This window comes from Python bivittatus, unplaced genomic scaffold, assembly GCF_059951505.1.
Source record: "Python bivittatus isolate LINGU-HERP-01145 unplaced genomic scaffold, Pbiv_v1 ctg000610_np1212, whole genome shotgun sequence".
NCBI lineage: Eukaryota > Metazoa > Chordata > Lepidosauria > Squamata > Pythonidae > Python > Python bivittatus.
In genome coordinates this window covers 40992704-41003423 of record NW_028277088.1, presented here as the reverse complement: position 1 = coordinate 41003423, position 10720 = coordinate 40992704, and the positions used below count along the sequence as shown (strand labels likewise).

At 37.8% G+C, this 10720-nt stretch overlaps 1 protein-coding gene across 3 annotated transcripts; it reads left to right on the top strand.

Annotated features, from left to right (window-relative positions):
• CMTM6 (CKLF like MARVEL transmembrane domain containing 6) lies at positions 1 to 9445 on the top strand. 3 transcript variants are annotated; one of them, XM_015889299.3, is made up of 4 exons: positions 14 to 330; positions 5902 to 6066; positions 6599 to 6697; positions 9195 to 9445. In XM_015889299.3, the coding sequence occupies exons 1-4, from the start codon at positions 202 to 204 to the stop codon at positions 9342 to 9344; spliced, it is 543 nt and encodes a 180-aa protein (XP_015744785.1). In that variant the 5' UTR covers positions 14 to 201; the 3' UTR covers positions 9345 to 9445. The 3 variants fall into 3 exon arrangements, with proteins under 3 accessions (XP_088006991.1, XP_015744785.1, XP_007421422.1); XM_007421360.4 differs by having other exon boundaries at positions 27 to 330; positions 5902 to 6078; XM_088150865.1 differs by lacking the exon at positions 5902 to 6066 and having other exon boundaries at positions 1 to 330.
• The last annotated feature ends 1275 nt before the right edge of the window (positions 9446 to 10720 follow it).

Sequence of the window (10720 nt, the reverse complement as noted above, 5' to 3'; positions counted from 1 at the left end):
CTCCGTCTGGGGACAGAGCTGCGCTGGGGACCGCGCTGTCGGACAAGCCTCCCCTCCGCTTCCTCCTCCTCCTCCTCCTCGAGGCTCGGCGCAGCGCCGCCAGGGGGCACTTGGGCTCCGCGGGGCTGAGACGGCGCCTTCTTTTCCTTTCGCTTTCGCGCGGAACTCGCTTTTGTGCGCCTGGTCCGGTCTTTCGCGGCCATGGAGAACGGAGGGCAGGTCTACGAAGAAACCACCGTCCCCGCCGAAGAGGGCAAGGCGCCCTGCTGGGGTCACCTGACCACCAGACACTTAGGCAAGTGGCGACTGTGCCTCAAGATTTCGCAGCTGGTGAGTTGGGGTTTGCGAGCGGGCGGGGGAGGGAGGGAGGAAGGAAACGAACGAGCAGGTGGCGCCGCTGGGCCCTCGTTTGGTGCCGCCTTCTCTCCCCTGTGTTTACCTTTCCTTCGCTCTCAGTGGCGCGCAGACGAGGAGGACTTCGGCAGAGAGTGAGGGATGTTGTGCCTTTTGAGCTCCATTAATCTGGACTCACTCTCTCACTACCGGGGTGTACATGGAGGACCCGGGAGGGAAGGGGGCTACTTACCCTTTCGGTATCTCAGCGAGTATCTAAAATGTGGACAGTAAACCTGTAAATTTGCGAACTCTTGTCCGCCCGCTTCCGGGTGGCTTTCTCCTGAGGAAGTGCCTTGCATTCTGGACTGGTTTTGCTGTCGCTGTCCTTGCACGTCTGAAGCCGCCCTTCGTGTGGCTTATCTGGGGCTGTTTCACATCATTCTGGGAAGCTGCGCTAACCTGTTGGTTCGTCCTAATCGCTGTCCATTGTAGGAGCGGTCGCAGCTTGGTAGAGTTTTAGAGAGGGTTGCTCCTCGGCTCGGGCAGTTTCTGCATGGAAGGCAGGAGCTCGACTACTGAGATGCAGCCTTTCCCCTGGAGGCCAGAAGAGCTGGTAACCTTCCCGCCGGAGCGGCGATGAGGTTGGGGGTGATGGATATTGTGATCCAATATAGCTGGGGCCCTTTAGTTGGTATTAGATATTAGCCTTGAAGGTTGGTGTGTGTGAGTTTAGTAGAAACCCCAAATCCACCAAAGTGAGGTACAAAAGGGCATATATTTAAGACTGAAGAATGTTGAGCCCAGAATATATGTTGAATAAGTGAGATAAGCAGAGGTTCCAGATCTGGCACTTACAATCTGATTCCTGATTACCTCCCCCTTGCATTATACATTTCAACAACCTAAATTAAGCACAGGAAGAATCATTTTGTTTCAGCTTTCATTGATCAATTGGATATTTAAAATCCCTGCAAATCACTCATAGTTCTACCAGTAGATCCAGCTTTATTCTCTCATCCTTCCTGCTTTACTGCGTGGCTAAGCCTTTTGCAACAAGACCTGCGCTCAAGAATGTTGCTAGGAAGGTGTTTTCTTCATAATCCCAAAAGGCCTTCATTGTTTAGTCAAGTGTTGGTTATATCTGTGTATTTCTTTTGATGTATTCAGTTTAAAGGAGATATGTTTGTACCTATTTCTTAAATTAAAAAATAGCAATTACCAGGCACACTAAAGTTTGGAAAACTGAAAGGCAAGTCAGACACACACACACGCAATTACTTAAGTAATTAAGTAATATTACTTAAATGTTGGAGTCCACGTTAGCAAAGAGTTTTTGGGTTTTTGGACAAGTTGTAATAGGATGCTGGGTGTTGGACGCAGCTTAGCATAGTCTAAATGTAGCCAATATGATATAGATGATCTCTCTGTTAATTCAGTCCAGTGTCACAAGGGTAGAACAATACGAGCAGACCCTTTATGTTTGAATTTGTTTTCACTGTCAAGACTTTTATAAGTTATTAGCAATTACTAACACTGTACAGTAATATTTTCAGAGAAAATTTTTAAGGCTCAAATGCAGTGTACTAGCACTATAAGCCCAAATAGTTGTTTCATAAAAGTAAGTGTCCTTCACATTGAGTTCAACTTCTGGTAACATCATGGATACAGCTGTGTAGTGTTCTTGACAATCACATGGAAGTGGTTTTCCATTGCCTTTTCTTGGTTTTTTTTTTTTAACTTTTGATACCAGTTGAGTAATAGATTACAATAAAGTTAAATAAACCAGCATAGTATTATGCAATATAATTGCTATTTTGAGGAAGTAGGAGGATGGATATAATTTCTGAAGTGTTTAAACACACAATAGATGGAAGCGGTTAGTCATAGAGTAGTGGTTATATATTGGAAATGAAGCAGGGAGATCTAGATTCAAGTTCCCACTTGATTCCAAGCTCCCTGATGGACTTTGGACCAATCAATTTATTGGCTGCAGGGATAACCTGAGTGCAGTGGCTGCCCTGTGTGCTGCCTTGAACTTTCAAAAGAAAAAGCATGATCATAGTGCAGTAATAAATTGTTGAAAGAAAAGTAATGTATTCAGTAATGTAAAAGTAATGTATCCAGGTGGATATTCTTAGTGCAAGCCCTGGCAATTTAATCATAAATACAAAGTATATATCTTTGAACACAAGGTATAAGGATAAACCTCCTTTGTTTCTTTTTTCATTATATAAATGTATCAGGTAATGTGGCCATAGTTTCTGTATATTATTTAACATACTGTTCCTGTATTTGCTTTTTGTAGTTCATGGCTCCATAATTAATTCTTTAACTTTGATATAAGGTGTTTCAAAGTCTGGTGGGAAGGTCACTTGTTAAAAAGCATTTCAATATCAAAACAGTGCTAGCAAGTGAACAAGCATATTGGCAGGATGTCACTCAAATGCCTCAAATTTTCCAGCCAGGAAATAGATTATGGAAATAATAACCCCTTGTTGGGAAGGAAGGGAATTCTTAATAGGAAAATAATTTAAGCCTGACTTGCAGTTCTCTGATTAAGCACATATAGGAAACTAAGCCTAAGCAAATAATCTTTTCACATAATGTATCTGGCTCAACACATTGCATGAGTTTTATCTGACTGGCTTAACATCTAAAATTTGTTTAGATAAAAAATGCAAGAGAGGAGCAATACTGTTTTGACCTTAAACTAGATATGCCCATGTGTGGCCCCCAGCCAGTATGGAATTCCCCTGTAATGCTGGCTTGTGATACAGTGACAGTGCAATTCTGGCTGTTATATACAGTGGCTCCTTGTAGAAAGGGGAACAACAAGATTGCTTTCTCTTTAAATAAATGCTCTCCATTATACCTTTTCTCTTGCATGATGTGTTCAACTCCTAAAAGAAGCATTAAAGGGGGAATATGTTTATGTATCATACAAACAAACAAAAACTTTATGCCTTAATATGGCCTGTGAAATTGGTAAATGTCAATTCATAGTTTGGTGTAAGGTTGCCTGCAATGCAGTTTTTTGTTCTCAATAATAGCTAGCATAATTGGCTGGCAACTCTCTTGTTCTTTGCAATTTGAGATTGTTCCTAGTTTGCCTCTCTAGGTGCAACAGAAATAAATATGTAGCAGTTTCCCAATAAGGTAATAGGTATGTATTTCAGTCTATTTTTAGCTAAGCAGTCTTTATTTAAATCTCATAGCAACCTTAAAATGTACATCTTATCTGCTTTGCTGCATAAATTTCATAGTGAAAATAACATGTACAATGAAGTAACCAAGCATGAGTAATAAACAGCAAGTCCAGTAAAATGTATCTTGAATAAGAGCATTAAATAAAGCCTTAATTCAAGTGTGGGAGAATGTTTCTTTCAGAAAGTTATGGTCAATAAATAGTTGCCAAACTTTTTTGAACCAATCCAAACTTTGGTATCTCAATTTCAGCTGCCAGTCTCCTGTGGAAGATATTGTTGGAAATTTCCAATATTTGGCATAGTCCGTTCTTGCCACAGAAATCGTATATAATGTTAATTCAGTAAATTTTATTGGCATAAGCTTTTGTGATATTTAACAAGAAAACAATTGGCTGGTAAGGAAAATGCAAGACTAAAATTCATTGTAACTTTAGATATATCACTTTCCAAAAGTTTTTAGAGCTTTTTCACATTGACACCTGAAATTATAATCAGGATAATTTAACAAAAAAACATTTTGTATCAATGCCCTGTAAACCTGCATTTTCAGGAAACTTGATATTGGTTTTCCATTGAAATCCCCCCTGCAGCATATCAGTATTTAAATCCACATTGTGCAACTTTTTTACTTGTTCAGTTTCAGAATCAAATTTTATCAGTAATTTATAAAGAAGTCCTAATGAATATCTAGACTGCTGCATCATAACATTTTTTAATTCTGTTAAAGCTCTGATATACTCCATGTTTCTGAATATTTTTACACACTACAGTACTAAACTATAAATACTGAAATCAGTAAGGAGCTTTGATCCACTCCTGAGTCATCTTTTAATAAGATTTTATATTGGTTTTATTTACCATCAAATTTTAAGATTGTAAGAGTTATGAAAGTTCCACTGATCAAACATTATCACGATCATCTTCAGAGAAATAAATATTTGATATCACAGCCAGTGGTGACTGTCCAGGACTAAATCTCCTCTTGAACTTTCCCCATATTTTTATTAAACTCTTTATAATTGCATATTCTGTTATTTTATCCCTTCTTTGCTTCAATCCTTAATAATTTATGTAGTCCAACTAGTAAATCTTCTCCTTCCATAGAGGCTATTCAGCCATAGGGAACCATTATCTGAAATCTATTAAGACATGTATGGTCTGAGTCCATACAAACATTTTCATAGCTGAGTGGAGATTTCAAATCTGGTTTTCTCACTCCTACTTTTTGGATTTTTAATCAGATTTTGACAACCTCTTCAGAACTCATCTCACAATTGCACATAATAACCCAACCCACCAATCCAATTTTTTGCTAAAATTCTCATGAAGTAATCAAATCTTGTGAGACTTTTATTATTTCATCCCCTAGTTCCCATAGGAGAATGCTACAATATTATATAATCTTTAAAGATTTGGGCCATTTTAATTTGTTTTTCATTTAAATTTGGGGATCTGTAAATGATATCTAGGGAAGTAAAAGATGCCTTGGCATCTGTATTGCCCATTCTGCTATAAACAATAGAGCTCTGCAGCACTTAGTGAATCAGGAAAAGTGCACAAGGGTGTGAATATAGCGACTGGCTGCTACTTCTTAAACCAGCCCTGCAGTCTTTGTAAAAGACACAGCTGCTTTAAAGAGTAGTCGGTAAGTGCTATGTTCAGACTCAAGCATACTCCAAAGCACCATTCCTGAAATAAACCTGAAGCATTGCAGAGTCCTGATAAGTACTGCACCATGCTGACTCTGTCATCCACTCACTTGGTGAATGTTAGGTTGTATCGCTTGTTCTCTGATACAGAGTTTTATATTTCCAGTTATTGTTGCAGAAGCTTTTCTTCAGTTTTAATTGTTTACTTCTCTTATGCCACCTAGAGTTGCTTCAGTTGCTGAGGTGGGTAATAAATTGACAAATAAAGAAACCTTTTGTTGCACTGACCTATTTTGCTGAACATTGTTTATTCCCATTTTGCATATCACCTTCAAATAATTTGTGTGTGTGCATGAAAGAGATAAGCAAACATAGTTAAGAAGTTTGCATTCTTTCTTTGCCCTTTATTCCAATAATGCCTACTGAAAGGAGAAGGTAATGGCTGTAGTTTGATAGTAATTGAAGGAATATGTGTAATTTAATAGATATATTTATAACTCAGTCATTCAAGCCTTGAGTTCAAATTTTGATGTAGTCTTGAACTGTCAATAAATATGTGCAAATTCCTCTGTTGAAGCCCAAGATCTAAAACAAAGTACTTCTTTAAAAGAGTATGTCTTCTAAGATAAGAAAGAAGGATTTGTTACTTATAGAATTGAATCATCCAATAAATGATCGAGTGGTTGATCATCTTTATTCTTTACCAACAGGTGCTATCCTTCATAACCTTTGTCCTTGAAGAAATTGTGACAAAGTGCAGCTCCTGTGTTGGACTTTACATCTTTGAGTTTGTCAGCTGCAGTGCCTTTCTTTTAAGCATCTTAATCCTGGTTGTATTCTGTACTTCTTTCTATGAAAAGGCTGGAGAAAAGAAGGTAGCACAGCTGGTAAAGAAAAGCATCTTTTCACTTTTGTAAAAAACTGGAGGCGTGAAATGTAGTCAACAGGAAAGAGTAAAGATTTCCCCCACCAAACAACCATCTTTCCTTCCATTCTTTTTATAACTTTATGACATCAAAGCTAGACTTACAGAATGATAGCATGTCTGTTTCATTTTTTTTTTTTATACAGTGCTGGTGGGTGGGGGATTTGTTGTTTGTCTCTCTGCTCACCTTATTTCACTTGCCAGTAGAAATGATACTCAGTGGAAAGTGGTCAAGAGGTAGGGAAGAGTAAGAAATTCTGGTCATTTAAATGAATGTTTTACTTTCAAAGCTACTGTGAGAAAGGGCCTACAATAATGACTTTGAGCTGGGGCAAATAATTGCATCTTATTTTGACTTTCCTATCTGTAACGTGTATGTTGGTGATTAATTTAAATTATAAAAATGTTATTTGAGTAATTAATACAGTGGGAATGAAGGATTAAAAAATGACATGTTTGATATTTTTTTTATTCATTTGTAGGATTTCATGGTTGTTATATCAGTAGGGTCAGTCTTTCTACTAGCTTCAATTATATTTTCTGCAACCAGTGACAAGACACCAATTGAAAATGCTGCAGTTGTGAGTACATGTCCATTTTATGCTCTTTACTTGCATTTTCTAACTTGTGTATTTTTTAATTAGAATCTTTATGGAGAGTTACTTTAAATTTTGAACCATGATCACCCAGGCCTGTGAAAAGTTGTGGAAAAGTCTCAGTATTACTACTGAAACCTTAAGATCCACTGAAAAATCTTGTGTGGCCTAACTTAAGAATTCATTAAAGGCAGTTGTTTTCCTTCAATACAGCTTCTACCCAAGGATGTTTTGTAATATTGGCCTACTTTTTGTGTCTTGTCCCTTTTTGTAGTCCTTTTATCTTCATTTGATGGTCATTGTTCTTTGTTCTTGCTCTCTGTACCTTTTCTGTTTCATAAAAAAAAAAATAAGGTTCAAAATATTTTTGTGCAAATTTGTTTTGGACTGGCTATTTTAAAGCTGAACCCAAATTACTTTAGAAAATCCTAAAGTCCATACTATAGAGCCAGTCTGGTATAGTGCTTAAGGCATCAGGCTAGAAACTGGGAGACCGTGATTTCTAGCCCGCCTTAGGCACAAAGCCAGCTGGGTGACCTTGGGCCAGTCACTCACTCTCAGCCCTAGGAAGTAGGCAATGGCAAACCATTTCTGAAATCTTACCAAGAAAACTGCAGAGACTAGTCCAGGCAGTTGCCAGGAGTCAAAAGCTGACATGAAGGCACCATAAAAAATAAAAAAATCCATATTGGAGCTTTTTGACACCATGGTCATTTCACAAGCTACTTGGAACCTGCATTGGCCCTTTGTATGGTCAGCTATGTGCAGCAAAGGCACTGCAGCATTTCTTCCATGCTGCAACTCTTGTAAGAAAGATGTTGAATGAGGTCAGTCACCTCAGCAAACCATCTTCCCGGCACAATTGCAGATTTTTTACCTATCTACCAGCTGTTTGATAGATTGCCAGGATTCTAATTTAAACAGGGAAGAAGGACAGGTGCTTCCATGTGGAGCAATTACCTTTTATAATTGCATGTCTTTCCCTTGCTTCAATTCATTGGTGTTGAGGTGGAAGGGCATAAAATAACTTCTGTGTTGTGAAATAGAGATTGGGGAGAGTGGCGCTTGTGTTGTTATGAGAGGAGAATATTTCTTCAGAACCTAATTCTCATCGCAGCATTCAGAATCACCACCACTTGGTATATATTCACAATACATATGCTTACGCCATCTGATTTTAGCACTTTAGCTACCTGTTTGTTTACAGTATGCACCAAACTAATGGAGGTGATCTATTATCTGTCTGTCTGTCACTAGGAGTTGAAAATGACTTCATGGCACATAATCAATGAATGCAGATGATGGTACTAAAAACTCAAAGAACAGGCATAAACTAGCCATGAAGTAACCTCAAATTATGATTTGAGCTATGATTATGCTACTCCTTTCCTCTTGATCATTTTTAAAATCTGTATTAATATTTATATTTGTTGTACTTTTAAAAGTTTTCCTTTTTTTCTTAACACTATTGTGCTCACTGATAGAGAATACAGCATCTAAACTAGTGTGAACATACCTTACTTTGTATAAAATTGGAACTATTAAAAAAAATCCCCACCTCATTTAAAACATAAATTTGCCCCCATATAATACAAAACAACTTGGTATGTACGGTAAGAAAATGGGAAATTCATTGGCCCTGCAGCAAGCAAAACTCTCTATAGGCCCTTTGCGGTGAAAACCAGTAAAGAAACCCAAACGAAAGAATGAAGCATGTTGATGCATCATAAAATGCATGTAAGGAAATGAAAAATAATTAGAGATTTTCCAGGAAAAAAGCTTCCTGAGTAACTCAAGGGGTATAAGAATTGCCTTGCAGCCAGAAGAGAAGAACAAGTCCGTATCTCAATGAATGGCATACATTTTTGTAAATGTACAGTATGTCATTAATATGGAGAGGAGACTTATCTATTCTCCAGAATTTCTGCTGTAACAGTCAGTGCTATATATGGCCTTGAAAGAAAGTTCTGGCCATAAGTCTTAAAGAGGAATAGAGGAGGATGATAGCAGTATAAAAACGAAACAAAAGGAAACCACTGGATGAACAATACTGTAATTTGATAAAACTTATTTATTGTCATTCATGTAGAATCGAGGTAGGCAGCTTCCCAGGACCAATGGCAGTGAAAAAACAAACCTGGAAAATCTCAGCCTATCTATTTTGACTCTCAGCACTGGGTAAAAAAAATAGAAAAAGGTTGGGCTTCAGCCAGGAAAATCTTGTTCACTCCCAACCTGGTGCTTTCCTCCCCTCTTGTTCCTGTAAGCTTTAATGAAGTTCTGATTTATCTCTCTCTTTTTCTAATTCCTTAAGTTGCCTGTTATCCATGGTCCAAAATTATTTTATTAGTCACAAATCATGAAATATACTTACGTTGTGTATAAGTATAATATATACTTCAGGGTTTTGCTGTTTCAAGTATGTATGTGTCTGCAAGCCAACATAAGGATATACATAGATAACTTTTTTTTAATTTAACAGGCATTTGGATACTTTGCAAGTATAGCATTCCTTGTGGATGCTGTCCTAATGATTAAGAAGCGGAGAGTCAAAAAAGAGAGACAGCCAGAAAGTACAACCAACCCATCAAATCCACCAGAAAATCAGCCATTAAATAATCAGCAGACCTAAGCTGTAAACCACAATGGCTTTTTACTACGTGCTGATCATAGTTGAAGAGATTCTGTCTTTTAAGGTGTGTCTAGATTATTAAATTTTATTTCAGTTTTGTACTTGCTCAGTCTCTGCACAATTCTTGTTCATCTACTGCATCATTTCTGAATGTGATCTTACCCCTTATTCCATGTTTTCAAATAGCACTGGATTCATACACTTGCACTCATTTTGCTTTTCATACATATACCAATAAATAAATGTGAAGCGGTCTGTTGAAGATAGAAATTTTGACTAGGCATTGTTAAATCCTCAAGTGTTGCTTCTCTCAGAACAGATGTACAGGTAATCCTCGACTTATGACCACAATTCTGATTGGAACTTCCATCGCTAAGCAATCCAGTCATTAAGTGAGTCGCACCCAATTTTACTACCTTTTTGCTGCAATAGTTAAGCACATCATGTGGGCATTAAGCAAGCCTGGCTTCCCCCATTGACTTTGCTTGTCGGAAGCCCCCTGGGAAGGTCACAGATGGTGATCATATGACCCCAGGACACTGCAAATGTCATAAATACATGCCAGTTGCCAAACGCTTGCATTTTGATCATGTGACCATGGGGGACACTGTGAAGGTCATAAGTATGAGGACTGGTTGTAAATCACTTTTTCAGTGCCTTCATAACTTCAAACGGTCGTTAAACGAATGGTCATAAGTTGAGGACTACCTGTAGAGGGTAGTGGATAACTGAAACAGTGGTTTGGCTTAGTAATTCAAATTCAAATTTAGATTTTTATTTTTTAGTAAGTCTAGCTGTGTGTACCTGTGGATGTTCCCACATTCTTTTTCCACTGAAGATTTTGTTATACCTTCTTAAATCACATCAGTCATCTTCAAATTTGAATAAATGCATGGGGTTTTATTGTCAATATTTTTAAAAATAAGGTTTTTATAATACAAATGGAACCTGCATCAAAACATTGTGGGGTATATCCTGTTCAGCATTGCAGAAACTCTATTCCATTCTACCTTCCCAACAGTTAGCATCCCATGTGTTCTGTACATGTTGTGTTGTTGCTGGGCTCTTGTCAGGGGAAGCATATTTTTGAAAAAAAATCCTTGTATACATTTGCAAATCTTGTGGCTCCCCCCAGTTCAGCAGAATGTGGGTGGATTAGGTGTTTTTGTCTACAGTAACCACCAACATTTGAAGAGGTGAGGTCAGTAATAGTACATTTAAAATAGCAAGTTAGATACTCTTCTCAGTGTGCATATTTAGAGGGTAGAATATTTTAGGACTCTGAAAAAGCCATTGAAAGATTTCAGATGTAAGAAAAATCAGCCTGCTAGAAAAAAAAGATTGAGAGACAAAAAATTAACTACAAAAAGAATTTA

Coding starts and splice junctions, on each gene's coding strand:
- CMTM6 (XM_007421360.4), top strand. CDS start 202: ATGGAGAACGGAGGGCAGGTCTACGAAGAAACCACCGTCCCCGCCGAA. Junction 331..5,901: donor GCCTCAAGATTTCGCAGCTG/GTGAGTTGGGGT, acceptor CTTTACCAACAG/GTGCTATCCTTCATAACCTT. Junction 6,079..6,598: donor AAAAGAAGGTAGCACAGCTG/GTAAAGAAAAGC, acceptor ATTCATTTGTAG/GATTTCATGGTTGTTATATC.